General features: G+C 47.6%; 2 protein-coding genes across 8 annotated transcripts in view; one reads left to right on the top strand and one right to left on the bottom strand.

Moving 5' to 3' along the window:
* TOM1L2 (target of myb1 like 2 membrane trafficking protein) overlaps positions 1–18,129 on the bottom strand; it is a 501,785-nt gene that overhangs the window by 322,425 nt on the left and 161,231 nt on the right. The gene's annotated exons all lie outside the window — the stretch shown is intronic.
* On the top strand, positions 1,095–7,177 carry LOC144785137 (uncharacterized). Of its 2 annotated transcripts, none has more exons than XM_078664219.1 (4): positions 1,095–1,204; positions 5,220–5,421; positions 6,143–6,389; positions 6,911–7,177. In XM_078664219.1, exons 2-4 carry the CDS (start codon positions 5,356–5,358, stop codon positions 7,045–7,047), a joined length of 450 nt encoding a protein of 149 aa, XP_078520345.1. In that variant the 5' UTR covers positions 1,095–1,204; positions 5,220–5,355; the 3' UTR covers positions 7,048–7,177. The 2 variants fall into 2 exon arrangements, with proteins under 2 accessions (XP_078520345.1, XP_078520346.1); XM_078664220.1 differs by having other exon boundaries at positions 1,097–1,204; positions 5,290–5,421.

Here is an 18,129-nt window from a genome sequence, read left to right as displayed (position 1 = left end):
TGCCAGGTTTTCACTTCGCTTATGTGTGACATTTACAGGTCTTCAGTAATTTATGAGTGACATTTCACTGCCTTATGTGTGCACTTTAAGCAACACTTCACAGCGAGGTCAAGAAAGCAGTACTTTACATTAAATACGGTAATCTATGTAAGCAGCCATTTATTGTAAAATGTGACGAACATGAATCTTATTATAACAGATGGTATGCTCATGACGGTTTGCAATCACTAGCTATCCCTATCCTTACTGGACACAGGGCACTTGACTCCTATGCTACACATTGTTATTTCCACTGTGTAATTCTGGGCCTGGTGCTGATGAAGGATTTATTAAACCACAACTGATGACTAGTGATACGATGTCAACAATAAAATCACGTAGCAGCAGTTAGTGACAGCCTGCAGAAATGGACCTCAACATTTACAGATGTGAATCATTCTGCCTTTACTTTTAATGCCTCGTTGTTATGTATTTCAAGCATCTTATGTGTCTCTTCCTTGCAGAAGTGAGCCAAAATAGTGAAGAGGCCTTTTTTGTTTGTGGCTGTGACATGCCAAGGGCTTCATTTCAAGTTGTGTGTTAATAGAAATCATGGGGTAAAAAAATGTTCTTTTTTCCATAACACTTCTAGTAATAATTATTTTGACACAGGACAAAGAATATACCTCAAAACAAAGACACAGCACTCCTCTTTGTCACATGAATAACTTCTACAGACCTTTTTATTATTGCGGCTCCAAGTTCTGAGAGTATCTAGTTGTTCTAATGGGTGTAAGTTCTGATATTTATATGTTTCCTTCGTCTTCATTGCTTAATTTTGCTTGCGAGAAAGTGTCACTCATCATCATTGAATGTCACTCATAATTGCACTGAAATTATGAAAATGTCACACATGACCAATCGGAAACCTTGGCAGCTATGACCAATACTAAAATGCATTTATAAAAAGCACAGCTGCCTCGAACACAATGCCAATGGAGAGCAGCTCTCTCACCAGCTTTGCATATCCTGAAGCCGGTGGATTCCTCTTGCAAAAGCCTACGCACATCAGGGAGCGCCGGAAGTGACGTCATTGGTCTGCGGCAAGAATGAAAACCGTGTGTGCAATGGCCATAATGGACGATGGATCGGGATCGGTCTTTTTATTTTTCCAGCTCCACTTCCAAAGCATCACAAGTTCATCGATTCCAGCTTGTATACTCCGGTAAGTGCTGCAGCTGCAACATAGTTGTTAGTCCATCGGGGCAAGCTCCACGGATCTGCACGCGGCTGGGTCAGCCCCCCGATTCTAGCGCAGCTGCCTTCTTTAAAAAAGAGCAGCAGTCCTCCGCTCTCGGTCCTAGCTGCTCAGTTTCCGTCCCAGACGAGCTTCCTCATTTTTCGGAAAGCACAAGTTTTCATTAAGTGGGCCAGACCTAGCTCCGTGCAGATAAAGGAAAAAACATTTCTTTGGTTGATGTGGCACCCGATGCGTTGGCTGCACACTTTTCCGAGCCGAGGGTGTACGCCTGACCGGTGACCGGGTGGAACACTAAGATAAAGGTGTGTGCTTCGTGTTAGTGTAATGAATGCCTGCGTTGCAGTGTGCGTGCGTGCGTGCGTGATTGCGTGTGTTTGATGTTTGCCTACATCAGCATGCCTGCTTGTTTATGCACCTTTTGTGTTTGAGCTTGTGTATATGTGGTAGCGTGCCTGTGTAAGTTGTGGAAAATTGCAAAAAGCCTAAAAAATGTTTTAAAACAAGTTCCTCGCCGTAAGGAAAAATAAATGACTGCCCGTGTATTAGGTAGCTAAAGTTTTCGCCTAGTGTTAGTTCGGAAATTAACGCTGGGTACAATGTTGAGATGATTTCTTCTAAAGCATGTGACATTCTGCATTTCATCTGAAATGCATCCGTGTCACAAGCACATGAGATTCTTCAAGAGAGATAGGGACAAGAAGACAGTTCCCTCTAAAACTGCCAGGGGGAAACCAAAACATCACATCATACCAGCCTCGCGCACAAACATGCAAAGCAAACATGATGAAACACTGGTCGCATATTCATTTCATTTTATTTCTCATGACTTTTAGTACCGAGATATACAACATCGGTTGTTGCCTATATGGATGCCTAAAAGCATTTTACATTTTATTTGCATAAAGCAAATGTGCAAACGAAGAAAATGTTCTGAACAGTAAAACACAGGGAGGTGGAGCGTCAACATAGGAAGGATGACTTGCACAGAACCCACTCCCTTCTCCTGTGAGATGCAGGCCTCGCTTCTGCCAATCAGATTTCAGTTGAGAAGGCTGCAGACTCCTGCTATACTAAGGCCAACAAAATGGCCCCTAATACCGATAGAGCGGAAACAACAGACTCTGGCCAAATCGGTATAAATAGAGATGTAGTAGAAACGCGACTTGTGGTATTAGAGTGTGTGATAATAACACAAGTTAAAACAAATGAGCACCTTTTAGCAGGTGAAGTTGCGGTTCAAAAGTGAATATTTGTTAGGGTATAGCCACTGCGGTTGACAAAAGACTTTCCTCCTGCCAAAGATGCTAGTCAGTTCTCGGCACTAAATTCAGGAACTGCTGGCACGTACTTCCGTTATCTGGCTTTCGCCAGGTCTCTAGAATAAGGCCTATGCAAACGTGAAAATGTATGCCTTCTGAAAATTAGTTAAAATTATATGAAATTTAATGAAATCCACTTATGTTGGTATCTTGCATGAAAATTTAATGTGTGGGTGGGCATCGTTAATGTTCATCTCAATGAAAAAGGAAGTCCCTTAGCCTCTTATGGATCCAGAAGTGCAGTGACGCTGGAAAATTGTGTGAATGGAAGCTTCCTCAAGCCCCAACACTCTTTACAACGAACCTATGTGAAAAACCCTTTTTGTGAAGAAGGGGTTTTAGGACATTACAAATATTCTCCAGTTCACTTTTTTCTTAGCTGAGCATCTTTCATGATGTCAAAGAAGCCTACAGAGAGAAAAGTTATTTTAGGTTAAGCAGGATGGAAAGTCTGCACTCAGGCCCTGTGTCTATGACCAGGTCCTCTTCAAGTCAGCCGCTTCCCTGCTCGCTCTCTCTCTCTCCTTTCCTTCCCTCCCCTTCTCTCCTTCCCTCCCCTTCTCTCCTTCCCTCCCCTTCTCTCCTTCCCTCCCCTTCTCTCCTTCCCTCCCCTTCTCTCCTTCCCTCCCCTTCTCTCCTTCCCTCCCCTTCCCTCCCCTTCTCTCCTTCCCTCCCCTTCTCGCTCTCGCTCTCTCTCTTCTCTCGCCCGCTCTCTCTCTCGCCCGCTCTCTCTCTCTCCTTCGCCCGCTCTCTCTCTCTCCTTCGCTCGCGCTCTCTCTCTCCTTCGCTCGCGCTCTCTCTCTCTCTCCTTCGCTCGCTCTCTCTCTCTCTCTCCTTCGCTCGCTCTCTCTCTCTCTCCTTCGCTCGCTCTCTCTCTCTCTCCTTCGCTCGCTCTCTCTCTCTCCTTCGCTCGCGCTCTCTCTCTCTCTCTCTCCTTCGCTCGCGCTCTCTCTCTCTCCTTCGCTCGCGCTCTCTCTCTCTCCTTCGCTCGCGCTCTCTCTCTCTCCTTCGCTCGCGCTCTCTCTCCTTCGCTCGCGCTCTCTCTCCTTCGCTTGCGCTCTCTCCTTCGCTCGCGCTCTCTCTCCTTCGCTCGCGCTTCTTCGCTCGCGCTCTCTCTCTCTCTCCTTAGCTCTCGCTCCTTCGCTCGCGCTCTCTCTCTCTCCTTCGCTCGGTCTCGCTCTCTTTCTCCTTCGCTCTCTTTATTTAAAAAATGATCATTTTATTTAGAGCTTAGGAAAAATCGCTTATTTTAGAAATCAGTTAAAGTTTAGCAAAGAACAGATATTTCCCAGTTCATTCTCTCCTAACATCCCTAACTAACACCCTCATCTTATCCTTCAATCCTGCAAAGCAAACAAATAAATCATAAGAGTCTTACATCCAGGAATCGGTCATCAGTCGGGCAGCACTTCAGTAGATATCGAAAAAGCGACCCCTAGACAAAACCAGGGGTTTTTATACCTTAATTCCCTAACTTAATCTATCTAAAAAGTAACTATCACTACTTATTCAAACTCTGAATGGACAAATTCCGGGTGGGTGAGCATCATCTCACCATTACAACATCATTTTCTCGTTGGTTCAGCAGAAAATAAAGGGTCTGTGTTTTAGGACAGTCCATAGCTTAGCTATTTCTTTAAGTTGAAACATCACCTCCCATTCCCACGATCACAACATTCAAGCGTGCATGTTTGGCACCCATCCTAGGTTCCGGGCCAAGGTAGCCTTGAACCTCCTCGAGCACAGGCAGTTCAATCTGACTTGCAGGTTTTGGCGCACCTGTGCTGTCCAGCTCTTGCTCACTGTTTACCCGAGCGTCCATTTTTTTTATCTAGGCCTCAGAAGCCACTTTTAGAACTATCATAGAAACAAACACAAATTCATGTTAATTATTGAATTTAAACCCATTCTGTTTACCTCCCACCATACTAATGTTTCCCATTAGTTGTTACCTAGCAAATAAGCCACACAAATGCGTTTTATACTTACATAATCAACCACTTCTTAGCACAAAAACATGTACAATAAGCACATTTAGTCTGAGTTTGTTTATATTTAAGCTGCGCATTAATCCACAACACATATTAATTAATTGTATGGCAACATGCAAGCAAAATAAGTACTCCCGTGTATAATAAAATGTGTGCATCTTATTCTATGGTTGATTAATTTCACAAAACACCTTTAGTAAATGTTATCGTTGTGGGACATTGACTTCAAGAGGGGTACACAAAATTTTGCGTTTGCCACCTCGCTCCATCAGTAGCAGGCATCTGACTCTATGCATCTGTGGGGATAGGTAACTTGATTTCCCGTCACAAACCCCAGTGTGAAAGTTTACTTATTGATAGTTCTTCTATTTCTCTCATAATGCCTCTACTTTGCTATTACTATTTGTCCTGAGCAGCAAGACCTAAGCATACACTCTGGCTCTCCAAAAATAAAGTTGATTATTTGGTAATTTCCTCAATGGCCTTCAGTGCATGCCCAAACACTTCTTTGTAGTCCAAAATCTAGGCATATTAGATAGAAATTGCACCAGGTCAGTGTACTTTTTGGGGTGCTTTTCTCCAATTAAATCTGTAAATCACTTTGATGTGCTTTGTATTTTACCTCAGAAACTTAAACCACACAAACTAATTCCTGATTTTTATATCTAGAAGGACATAATCATGGTTTCATTCAACGTCCTGTTTTTCACTTGTGATCATTCTGTGTGTGTTCGAAAAGATGGTGACTTCCTGCTTTTGGACAATCCCGGGGAAGTTCTTTGTAAATGGCTGGTCGAAAATCTAGATGAAGCTGGTCGGACAATCACCGAAGAGAGAGATTTTAAAGCTACGATTCTGCTCCAATCATCTGGTAAGCACAATAAGTAAACCTTTATAATAAGTTTGCAACTGCAGGATAATGGTACAAATTACCAACCTGTTTCAGTAAAAACCTAGATTTGTGATTAATTAATCCAATAATGGACAGTAAAAATGAACAAGCATGTCCTCACATATGCCTTGGATTGCTCTCCAGAGACAAATATAACACTTATGAAAAGGGCTGAAACATTTAGCTTGTGGCACTACTATAAGGCAGCCATTTTTGAATAAACTATTTTATTTAGGCAACTTTTTTCAGGAGGTTCAAGTTCAGGCTTACAATGTGTACTGTCTATTAAGGAAAACTTCGTTATGGATAGATTGTACATTTGTCCTTTATTATCAAAACCTCTTTATTTATATATTATGGCTAGTGTGTGAAGATATATTTCAAGTGGTCAATGTGTTATCTGTTTTGAAGTTTATATGTTAATCTATATTTTTTCTCTTGCTTTTTTTAGTGAAGAAACAGTGTCTAATGATTCAGGATATTTTTCAAGAGATAATTGCAAGCTATTCTGGCACTTTGATATCTTTCTGCATGCAATGTTTTTAAATATGGCTGCTTTGTACTGTTGGAGGGAGCCTAGCAAATATTACATTGTTAGCCATGTATAGATGCCAACTCAAAAAACCACTCTTCCTATATATATTTTTTAATATGTAACCTAACATGATGGCAAATAGTTAATAGTTGTGTTATTTTGCAGACTGATATGCAGCAGTTGGTGAAGGACTCAAATGATCCTTCACGGTTCAAAGATGTTCTCGTTCCAAAGCGGAAATCGCACAAGCTCTTGGAGGAAGCCAAGGCAGCTCGGGACAGTGCAGGTTTTTTTCTAAATGGTATCAGCAAAATACTTTTTTCTCCAAAAGAACTTGAAACTACAAAAGGTGTAACGAAGGCTCGTGCTGGAACAGATGTCCTTGATGAGGAGAAGGTCAATGCATTATTTGGTAAGATATTACAACTGTTCAATGTAACATTCATTCGATCTTGGATTGCGAAAATTCATTATTATACTGTTAAAGGTTTGCATGTGTGGTCTGGTATCATATAATGGTAAGATGACTCAATCATTACTCAACAGATGTCTGCAAAAGAGCAAGAAGAGCAATGGGGGTCTTGTAATTTATTAACAATTTGTGCTGTTTGTGCTTCAAATCTGGCACAAACCCGTGAGTTGTGATTTTATTTCTAAATCTGTGGTCCAGGTGAGGGGCTCAAACTGGATGAATGGGTGATAGCAAACTGAACTTATAAAATACTGTGCTTGCAGCTTTTATTTAGCCACATGTGCCTCTTTGACCAAGTGCCCTTAATGTTACACTTATGAACCCTTGTAACCCTAACAATATCTCATCTGGCACTCTATATGAAATAATGGAACAAACTTTTTAAAGGAAGCTCGGCCCTATTAAAATCTAAAAATAGTCGTGGTAACATGATACTGATGTATGTTTTTTTATTTTTCCAGAGTTTATGAAGTCTGTGTGCAGTACCAACTGCTGGCCATCACTGGACTACAGAAGTATGAGAAGGAAGCTGGCGATAAAGATTTGCAATGCTAGGAGAGGATTAAAGAAAACTCAGAATCTAGAATCAAACGACTAAGTTGCTGGTTTCCGTTAAGCAATTTGTTCTGGTTGCAGTAGCCTGGCCTTTTTTTCCCTCTTTTTCCTGGACTTTTTTCTGGATTTTTGCTCTTGTTCGGTATCCTGGCCCCCATGGGGCTAAATATGTGCTTGCAATAAATAAAATTACATGTTGACACACACCTTTTGAACATTTTTCATTTCACCACTGTTTGGTTTAGTCTTTTGCCACTGGTCACCATGTCAAACAGCTTCAGATAATGCTCTGTACCTCAAAATAAGGCAAGTCCCAGTGAGTCAGGAGTATGGGAGTAGCAGCACGCGTGAACACTAGCAGCTCGTATAGGGCGTGCTGGGGGAGGGGAAGGGTAGCAAACATGGACATACGCGGAACGGAGGAATGTAATTACTTTCCTTCGTTCTGTTGTATGTCCGTGGTTGCTACCCTGCCCCTCTCCGCCAGTCCCACCGCCCTGTTGCACGCCCTATGCAAGCCGCTACTGGTTGTTGCGCTTATCTGAATTCAAAGTATAACATTCTTGCAGACCACTACTTTTGTATGAAGGTGCTTGTGGTATTTCTGCAGCAGAACCCTAGCCTAAATTGCATTTTTCAGATTTATTTTAGACAGGTATCTACCTCTCACTGTAGAATTAAAAAGTAATCTTTCCAAAGCAGGAGAAAATTAATCTGTGAATTAGGACCAGATTTAGAGAAGTTTTGTGTTTGCTTTGCTTGTTTTATAATGCAGACCTGAATCAAAATCCTTTTCAGGATTTACAAATCGAATCAAATTGGTATTTGGTACAACACTCATCAAAAATGGGAAAGGTTCCACGTTTGTCTAGACATAGTATTTTTGGGGTACCAGAACGGTACCCTTCAGTACAAAACCCAGGCTAGACTCTCAGACAACATTGCATTCTAGTGCAGTGGTGTTAGAGAGAGGGATAGACATGCCACTCCCCTGCTCTCTCCCTGTTATGCAACACAGCCAATTAGGGTGCTGCACTGCGTTCAGTGACCGGTTTTTATAAATCTGTGCCTTACTTTATAACTTGTGGCATTTCAAACTATTCTTGATATTGTGTAAAAAAAGGCATATTACATCAAAGTGGCCTCATTTTGACAGGAACGTACATCTAACAGGTGGTCTGCCATATGTTTTCCTACCAGCAAATCCATAGTCCTAAACTAGTAGGGAATACTGGCAGTCGAGTAACATGCTCCTAACTTGGAATTATCAAGGTGTAATTCAACTGTAATGATTTATTCTAAATTATTAATTAGATCATCTGGGAGTAATCCACTCTTAGCCTTCAGTTGGTTTAAAATAATCCAAGAGTATTTAAAGTAATCCATGCTCATTTTTGCGTTGGCATTAAATCATCCTAGCGTAATCAACACTGAAAATATAATGGGGCCATTCTGATGTAATCAATAGCCATCCTGAAGCTGTCATAGGATCATCCAGGAATAATCCACACTCATCCAAAAATTGTCATGGGATCATTCCAGAGCAATCCACTTCCATCCTGGAGCGGTTATAGGATCATCCTGGAATAATTGACAGTCATCCTTAAATTGTCTAGAGCCCATCCTTGAGTCATTCGCACTCATCCTGATGTTGTCAATTAGTATTCGTGGAGTTGTAAAAGGTAATCACTCCCTGCCAGTGGAAGTCATCAGAACACCATCCTAGCGTAGTTATTGTGATTACAGTAAGAGTCATCCCATTTAAATAATCGGCCCTATGGGCAGACTTCAGGATGGCTTGGGATGACGTGCCCAGGAATAGCTGGCTGAAGTCATCGAATGACGACAGAATCACTCCAGGATGATCTTCCTTTTTGACTAGGGTGGGTGCAGTATCGGAATACTTTTCTTGCCCTCTGTTTCCAGGCGTCCCGTTGAAGAGGCTGCGTCTGGTGGCTCAGTGGACTAGTGCATCCATTGCCGGGGCCTGTGTTCGACCTCATGGTCACAGGTTCAAATCCCGGCGGGTCCACTCAGCCTTTCATTCATCTGGGGTCGATAAAATGAGTACGAGTTGGGTAACAAGAAACAGCTGTTATTCAGCACCAAGGTGAACGTGCGTTTCAAAAATACATATGTTCGGTTATGTTAGGTGAATGAATCTGAACAACCGGAACCTCTAAGCAGTTTAGTGCGGGAGGATCGTTTATGACAGAGACAAAATAAGGGTGTTTTTCTTTGTTTAGATAGGGAATGGTGCCAACGAGCGCTCATAGGTTGGTTTCGCGGATTTTTAAGTGGGGCCGGTTTAGTGGACTGGTTTACGGATACCGCAAAGCCGGTTCGGCTCCTGTGGCTGCCCCAAGCTGGCCGAGAAATGCCCTTTCTAACTTGTTGCTCACAAGGCGTGGCGGCGGTGATGGAGGCAGGCGCTGCAGCCGCGCACAGACACAGGGCAGCGCAGGCGCTTAAATTCAAGTGTATATGGCGTCCACTGTAAGGCGCGAGGGCCTGCTGAGGGGCAGTGCCTTTTTTCTAGGTAGAGCGGCAAAAAAAAAAAATGTCCGCGAAGATGCAGCGAAGCGGCTTCGAATCAACAAACACCTCAAGGTTTCATATCGACTCATGTTGCGTTGCCAGCTGGGGTGCGACGGTCTCTCGCAGCCCTTCCAAGGCGCTTGGGAAGCATGTTAGGTTAGGAGAGCCGGCACATTCGCACCCCAGGGCTGCCTTTATTCATATAGCCTTTCTGCTCAGCTGAAACACAAGAGTATTGATTATGTTTGGGTTGCATGCTTTGGCAGGGAAACAAATGAGAAGTGAAGAGGAGGCGGAGAATGCATGCACCAGTTTTTCACCAGTAGCTTTGACTCCGCGCCAGCCGACGGTTTTAATGGCAGGACACGTGTTTAGTGTTCCATAATGCGTTGTGGGAATTTGCGAGGCTGGAGGTTAGAATACCAGCCGCAAAGGCAAAGGAAACTCAAGTCCGCACGCTGAAAGTGCTGGATAGCCACATGCAATCGCTGTGCTCCGCACACAGCTTAATACTGGACTACACAAACAGAGAACAGGGTTACGTCGCCATCACACGTAATGTTTATAGTAATTCTCTGTGTTCATCTCTACACATTATGGCTGATATATGGCAGCTTGCTGAGGCAGAGCTAGGGAACTAACCACATGGTGCACGAGCAACACGCTAAAGTATTGGCGTCCCCTTAGCCTCCAGTGGTTGCGGCATGTTCGGAGTGATCACGTGACCAATTCTAGTATACGCCCAGTGCTTTATAATGGAGAACGCATACGGAACAAATGCCTGTTCCCAAGGGTGTTGGAAACATGTTTTATGACAACCATTCCGTGTCATCCAATTTGGCATGAGTAAGACACATGGTCCACGGGCTCTTAATTGGGAGAATTTGCATTATTATAAGCAGGAACCAGTAACAGTGAGACAGTTATAAATATGCAAAGGGAACAGGGGCATGGTTATCAATAACTTTTCCTTCTTTGAAGCACTTTCACGGAGAGTGTAAAGTTAAAAATAAAAAAAAATAAAAATAGCTTTTAAACTTACTCAGAAATATCCTACATCCCAAAAAAAACCTAAAAAAACATCTTTAGTAATGGCCCACTATTTGCATAACGAGGACGTTATCACCTAAGCGGTCAAAACACAAGATGGTTTTACCTTCAGAAATGAGATAGCTGACCTACTTAGCATATACAGGTAGCGGGAGGTTCATTAACTCTCTGATTCAGGTAATTTATACAGCCTGTCCAACTCTTAATCAGGCTTCTTAAAAAAAAGAAAAAACAACATTTGTTTTTACGAGGATATGGCTGAAAAATGGGGCAATGGAGGTGCTTCTCTTGCCATGCACCTTTCAAAGGTTCCTACAGCCTTGTTTCAGAGCTACTCGGGAAGGGAGCATTAATTTCCCAGAGAGCGGTGAACCCATTTATTCACCGTACCTCACATTATAAAGGTGTATTTCAAAGGTGCAACTGTGATAAGCAAGGTTATTTAACGTTGGGGTATGTATCAGGCCACCATATGTTGCAGCTGACTGTCTCCCAATTTTATTTTCATGTATGGCCCATGGCGAGCTGAGACGAAGCTGATGAAACCGAACGGCGAACCAGTGTACAAATATATAACGGCAAGGATGGAGCTGAGCACGCCATTGACAGCAGGCTGCATATAAAGAGCAACAGAAGCAGAAATAAGAGAGTCACATGAAGGGGGGAGCCGCAGGAAGACGTAAAGCGTCCCTGGCGCCGTGGCGATAAAGAGAGGTACAGCGGATGGTTATGGAGGCACACCGACAGGGCGGTGTGTAGAAGGAGGGCCACTCCCACTGGGATGCCGAACGGCAGGGTGAGTAGGCCGAACAAAAGGGGGTAGCAGACAGAGCCGGCGCTCGCAGCCCAGACCCGGCCGGACGACAGGGCACAAAAATAGACTAGCAAGGTAGCGAGTTGTGGCCTAACTCTGGGGAGAGGCTACTCCCCACACGCCAGGAGCGGAGGGGGGAGGCGAGGAAGCCCTCCATTGTAGCCGCCACGAGTCATTCACTGCTGTGGATAGCACCGCCGCCCCGGGACTACATCACCCGGCTGCCTCAGCGGCGGCGCTGCTCTGTCACGCCACGAGAGCGGCAGGAGGCGCCTTTAAACTGCGCTCTGCCCGGCGGAGCGGGGGGACACTCACCAAGTGCGGAGGGGGGAGGCGAGGAAGTCCTCCATTGTAGCCGCCACGAGTCATTCACTGCTGTGGATAGCGCCGCCGCCCCGGGACTACATCACCCGGCTGCCTCAGCGGCGGCGCTGCTCTGTCACGCCACGAGAGCGCCAGGAGGCGCCTTTAAACTGCGCTCTGCCCCGCATCGCGGGACGCCGAGCGAAGCCCGGGCAAAGGGCGGGCCCTCTGTGGCCCTCAGAGGCCAGAGGAGGTCGGGACACTCATCTTGGTCGGTCTCCTGGGACTATTGACACGTACTAAGGTATGCCCAATCAGAGACTAACCATCTAGAGTCTAATAACGATCGTCCTTGTTTACTGTTATCCAGTACCCTCTTAGTCTACCTAGATACTCACTGGTCCTGTACTAGGTGTGTGTAGCTGGGACACAAGCTTGTTGCACCATGACCACCAAAGGGCCATCTAAACAACCCGCCTCTCAAGGAGGGTCACTCAAGGGGACATTGGACCTATATTTAACTAGGGTGACTTCGGCTTTTGAGACAATTGAACACAGCCTATCCAAAGACACCATATGTTACGAACGATCTCCTCCAATCTCAACCGACTCGCCGAACTCCTTACTTCAGAGGGAATTAAATGCTATTTGCAACACCAGGTATATACCCATAGAACAGGGAATTGAACAAACCGGTTCCCCAACATGCCCTATGGGTATCAGAAGCCCCCAGCCCAGGAATCTGCATCAACCTAATAAAAGCCCAGTGGAGACTCCCGTAGTAATAACAGATACATTTACCCCTCAGGGGAAAGCACATCCTCGGGCCCCTACCCAGAGTACAAAACGCAAGGGTATTAAACTCAAGGGAAAACCAGCAAAATTCCAAAAAATTAACTTAAGCTCCCCTTTGGTTACTGCCACCATCACCCCCGAGACACCCAAAGAATGTCAAATACTGGAAACCCCTATACTCCTTTTACCATCTATTTTGTTGGCCCAATTTGAAGAATTGGTAAAAACCCTATTATCCCCGCTTATTGAAAGGATAGAGGGAATTGGGGAAAAGCTCTCAACAATAGATGAAAACACCAAGCAAACCAAGTTAAACAACCAATCCCAGAGAGTAGTTGCCTTAAAAACGTCTGACTCCACTGTACACAGCAAAATTGCCCAGATTAAGCCACCATATCCTGTATGAGCAGTCTCTAAAAACAAGGAGGTAGTCAAAGAACCGACATTGGCCCTTAGCTCTGTCCCCAGAGCTGGGTGGTCGAAAGTAGGCAAACGTTCTGAGGGGTTAGCTGCGAGTAATAAATCCATAAATTTACCACCAGAGGCAGCACCCTACGTGTGTGTCCTCTCGGGAGTCCCTGAGCTCACTACCGGAAAAATTGAAGGACACCAGGACCTTAAAAACAAAGTCCAGTTTTGGATGACAAAGAACAGACCGCTTCCATCCAATATTAACGGGACAATCCTAAATGTGAGAAGGGTGGGGTGGATAGGCTCCCGTCCCAAGAACACAGCGGGTGACCTGGTTATTGTTAACTTCCGGGACAACCAGGTCGTCCCTTATCTGCGAAGCTGGGAGCCACAAAGAGGAGATGGGCCTATAACAACACTTGAATTGTGCGATTTTTACCCTAGAACTGCGTATTCGCCAATTAAAAGGTGCAGTGTGGAGGGATGCCACCGGGGGGGGTAGAAGGGGGCCTGCATCAATTAGTTACCAGCAGAAACCCACCTATAATTACCAGAACCTACTCCCTGGCTCAGATCTATTACTCTGATAGGACAAGGATATCGCTCCCACCAATTCTGTATTGTCTGATTGTAAGGAAAACTGAAGTACTTTTATTTTAAATTTTACTGTTATTCCAATGTTAATGATTTTTTGTACTTTGTATGCTTTTATGGTTAATAATTTTAACCGAATAAAGTACCTTTGGATTGGTGTGTGTACTCCCCACACGCAAAGGAGCATGGAAACCAACAGAACAAGTTGGATCACAAAAGTGCCAAGAAAGGAGATACGCCTCCAATTTATGGCGGTCCATCACACAAATGATTTATGGGACACAAATGATTTATGACCCTGTGATATGCAAATAAGTGATGACAGATAATGATTTATGACCGACAGAATGATTTATGACCAACAGTATGATTTATGACAAATGATTTATGACAGGCAACGCTAATCATGTATGACGCCCAAGTTATCATAATACTAAATGATTTATGACATGCAGATGATGTAGGACGCATGATTTATGATATGCAGATGATGTAGGACGCATGATTTATGATATGCCATGATAATGATTTATGACCCTGGCCCTAAAAGGGATGCCCAGGGGAAAAAATGTGTTGGTATACAATGGTAATAAAAACTGCGGCCAACAACGACCACAAAAACTACAACTCGTGTTGGCTGTGATTTTGGTAACATGTCTGTTTCCGGAGTGGGCCCTGTGCGGGGGTTATGTAGTTTGGGCAGGGGAGGCATGTCACAGCCTGCAAGGAGTGGGGCCGGGGCAGGGTTGGTGGAAGAAGGTGCCAGTCACACAATCAATCAATCAATCAATCAAAGCATTTGTATAGCGCGCTACTCACCCGGAGGGTCTCAAGGCGCTGGGGGAGGGGGGGTCCGCTACTGCTCGAACAGCCAGGTCTTGAGCTGCTTCCTGAAGGCGAGGTGGTCCTGGGTCAGGCGGACGTGGGTTGGGAGGGAGTTCCAGGTCTTGGCGGCGATGTAGGAGAAGGACCTTCCCCCTGTGGTGGCTCTTCGGATGCGGGGGACGGCGGTGAGGGCGTGGCCGGTCGATCGAAGCTGGCGATTGGGAGCGTAGAAGTTGAGGCGGCTGTTGAGGTATCCTGGGTCTTGGTTGTGCAGGGCTTTGTGTGCGTGGGTGAGGAGGCGGAAGGTGATTCTCTTGTTGACCGGGAGCCAGTGCAGGTCTTTCAGGTGCCCGGAGATGTGGCTGCGACGGGGGATGTCCAGGATGAGTCGAGCTGAGGCGTTCTGGATCCGCTGGAGTCTCTTCTGGAGTTTGGCGGTGGTTCCGGCGTAGAGGGAGTTGCCGTAGTCCAGTCGGCTGGTGACGAGGGCCTGGGTGACCGTCTTCCTGGTCTCAGTGGGGATCCACCGGAAGATCTTGCGCAGCATGCGAAGGATGTTGAAGCACGACGAGGAGACGGCGTTGACTTGTCTGGTCATGGAGAGGGAGGAGTCCAGGATGAAGCCCAGGTTGCGTGCGTGGTCTGTTGGTTTGGGTGCGCTGCCTAGGGCGGGGGGCCACCAGGAGTCGTCCCAGGCGGAGGGTGAGGATCCCAGGATGAGGACTTCCGTCTTATCCGAGTTCAGTTTCAGGAGGCTGTTCTTCATCCATTCGGCTACCTCTTTCATCCCTTCGTGTAGGTTGGCTCTGGCGGTGGCGGGGTTGTTGGTGAGGGAGAGGATCAGCTGGGTGTCGTCGGCGTAGGAGATGATGTTGAGGTTGTGCTGGCGTGCGATGGCTGCGAGGGGACTCATGTAGATGTTGAAGAGGGTTGGGCTCAGCGAGGAGCCTTGAGGAACGCCGCAGATGACTTTGGTGGCTTCTGATCTGAAGGGGGGGAGGCGGACTCTCTGTGTCCTTCCGGCGAGGAAGGAGGTGATCCATTCCAGTGCCTTCTCCTGGATTCCGACGTTGCTGAGGCGCTGTACTAGGGTACGGTGGCAGACAGTGTCGAAGGCCGCGGAGAGGTCTAGGAGGATGAGGGCCGCTGTATCTCCGTTGTCGAGCAGGGCTCGGATGTCATCTGTTGCTGCGATCTGGGCGGTCTCGGTGCTGTGGTTGGCCCGGAAGCCAGACTGCGAGAGGTCGAGGGATCCGTTCGTCTCGAGTAAGGCGGCCAGCTGCTTGTTGACGGTCTTCTCGATGACTTTTGCGGGAAACGGGAGCAGCGAGATGGGACGGTAGTTCTTGAGGTCGGTGGGGTCGGCTGATGGTTTCTTCAGTAGAGCGCTGAGTTCGGCGTGCTTCCGGCTCTCCGGGAAGGTAGCGGTGCTGAAGGAGGTGTTGATGATGTCCCGCAGGTGGGGTGCGATGACAGAGTCGGCCTTGTTGAAGACGTGGTGAGGGCAAGGGTCGGTCGGAGATCCTGAGTGGATGGAGTTCATCGTACGGATGGTGTCTTCGGTGCTGATCGGGGTCCAAGCGCGGAGGGTGGTGGTGGGGGGCGGTGGTTCCGTCGAGGCGTGCGTCGGTTGAGTGCTGAAGCTGTTGTGTATGTCCGCGATCTTGTTGTGGAAGTAGGAGGCGAGGAAGTTGCAGAGGTCTTGCGAAGGGGTGATGTCGTTGTTTCCGGCGTTCGGGTTGGAGAGCTCTTTGACGATGTTGAAGAGTTCCTTGCTGTTGTGTGCGTTGTTGTCCAGTCGTTCCTTGAATGCAGTTTTCTTGGTGGCGTGGATCAGTTGGTGGTGTTTTCGGGTGGCGAGCTTGAGGGCAGTCATGTTGTCCGGTGTTGGGTCTCTGCGCCAGGCTTTCTCACGGGCTCTGCAGTCCTTCTTGGAGCTCTTGAGTTCGTCGGTGAACCATGGGGCTTTCTTGCTGCCGGGTCTGCTAGGCGGGGTCCTCAGAGGGGCGAGGTCGTCTGCGCAGTCGCTGATCATTTCGTGAGGTTGGTGGCCGCTTGGCTGGGGCTCGTTGCGCTGGTGGGTGGGTTCTTGCACAGGGAAGTCGCGAGCTGGTCGGCTGTGATCTTGTTCCAGCCTCTGCGTGCAACCTGTTGCTGTTGGTGGTGGATCGTGGTCCTTTTGAAGCTGAAGTGGACGCAGCTGTGGTCCGTCCAGGGGAGTCCGGTGGCGTGGCTGAAGGCGACGTCCTTGCTGGATGAGAAGACGGGGTCGAGTGTGTCCCCGGCGTAGTGGGTGGGGGTGGTCACCAGTTGCTTAAGTCCGAGGTTAGCGAGGTTGTCCAGCAGGGTCGTGGTGTTGCGGTCGTTGTTGTTCTCCAGGTGGAAGTTGATGTCCCCGAGGAGGATGTAGTCAGCAGAGGGGAGGGCATGCGGGCTGACGAAGTCGGCGATGTCCTCGCTGAATTGTGTGCGTGGTCCCGGGGGTCTGTAGATGAGGGTGCCTCTGAGGGTGGTCTTGGGGTTGATGTAGATCTGGAAGTGCAGGTGCTCGGCGGGTGCGAGGGTGTCGTCGGTGTTGGTCGTGATGCGGATGGAGTTCCTGTGGATGATGGCGATGCCTCCTCCGGTCTGGTTGACGCGGTCCCTCCGGATGATCTTGTAGCCGTCCGGGATGGCAATTGCGATGTCGGGCGCTGAGGAGGCGTTCATCCAGGTTTCCGTGAGGAAGGCGACATCTGGGGATGTGGTGTCGAGCAGGTTCCAGAGCTCGACGGCGTGTCTGTGGACGGATCGGGTGTTGAGCAGGATGCACTGCAGGTGGCTGCTGCTGTTACTGGTCGAGGTCTTGGGCACTGCTGGAGTGGTTCAGGTCCGGATGCAGGTGAACTTGCAGGAGTTGCAGCAGAAGGGTCCGTGGGTACGTCTCGGGGTGGCTTGGTAGCAACCCGGGAGTCGGCCGGCGTTGAGTGCGTTGAGTTCGGTGGCGCTGTAGGTCCGGCGGGCGGGCTGGTGTCTGCGGGGGCCAGGGGTCCTGGCACTGGGCGCGGTCCAGGCGCAGACGGGCTTACCTTTGGCGCGCCTTCGGCGCACAATCGGCGCACAATCGGCGCGCCCGCTGCGCGGGCACGCTGTGCGTACGCGCGGTCGCCATATGTGGCGAAGTGGGAGGGAGGGCGGAGCAGCTGGGAGCGGGGAGGGCACAGAAGGCAAAGGGGGCGTGGCCGTGAGCACGGCGGCGGGAAGCGGGGAGCGGGGCGGGGGTCACAGGGGCAGAGCGAGGTGATCGGCGCAGGGGGAGAAAACACGAAATAAATTAGCAATCACCCAGTGAAACTATGGACCAAGGACGGGGCACACAATTACAGCAGGCAGCAAGTAAAGCACACAAGTAAGTAGTCAACAGACAGGAAAACGGCAGCAGGCGAAAAATACGGGAGATGCAGCGGGGGGGGCGGGGTCCACGGGGCGGGCTCAGCGAGGCTGAGGGCGGCAGCGGGAGGGAGTAGCACACGCTACAGCTGGTGGCCGTGCGGCGCGGGAGTGTCCTGTAAACACTCCCGCGCCGTGCTTGGGTGCGGTGCTTGACTCAAACACCTGAACATAGAGATTAACGTTTTTAGCAGTGAGACAAAAATCAGCTTTCACGCACGTATTTATAGACCCATTCCAATATTGTGCGCCTGTTTATTTGCAGTTTTATCTATTGTGAACCAGACCCGAATGGTGTCAGAAGCCCTTACAATAACCGTGTTCATTACAACATTTACGTTTCCTTGAAGAAATATTTTAGGTTTC

This window comes from Lissotriton helveticus, chromosome 10 (assembly GCF_964261635.1).
Source record: "Lissotriton helveticus chromosome 10, aLisHel1.1, whole genome shotgun sequence".
Taxonomy (NCBI): domain Eukaryota; kingdom Metazoa; phylum Chordata; class Amphibia; order Caudata; family Salamandridae; genus Lissotriton; species Lissotriton helveticus.
Note: the sequence above shows the minus strand (reverse complement) of the source record. Positions and strands in the feature narration are given on the sequence as shown.

Bases quoted from the DNA above. Each gene is read 5' to 3' on its own strand.
- LOC144785137 (XM_078664219.1), top strand. From the start codon at position 5,356: ATGAAGCTGGTCGGACAATCACCGAAGAGAGAGATTTTAAAGCTACGA. The intron at 5,422-6,142 runs GTAAGCACAATA...GTTATTTTGCAG, and splicing joins GATTCTGCTCCAATCATCTG to ACTGATATGCAGCAGTTGGT. The intron at 6,390-6,910 runs GTAAGATATTAC...TTATTTTTCCAG, and splicing joins GAAGGTCAATGCATTATTTG to AGTTTATGAAGTCTGTGTGC.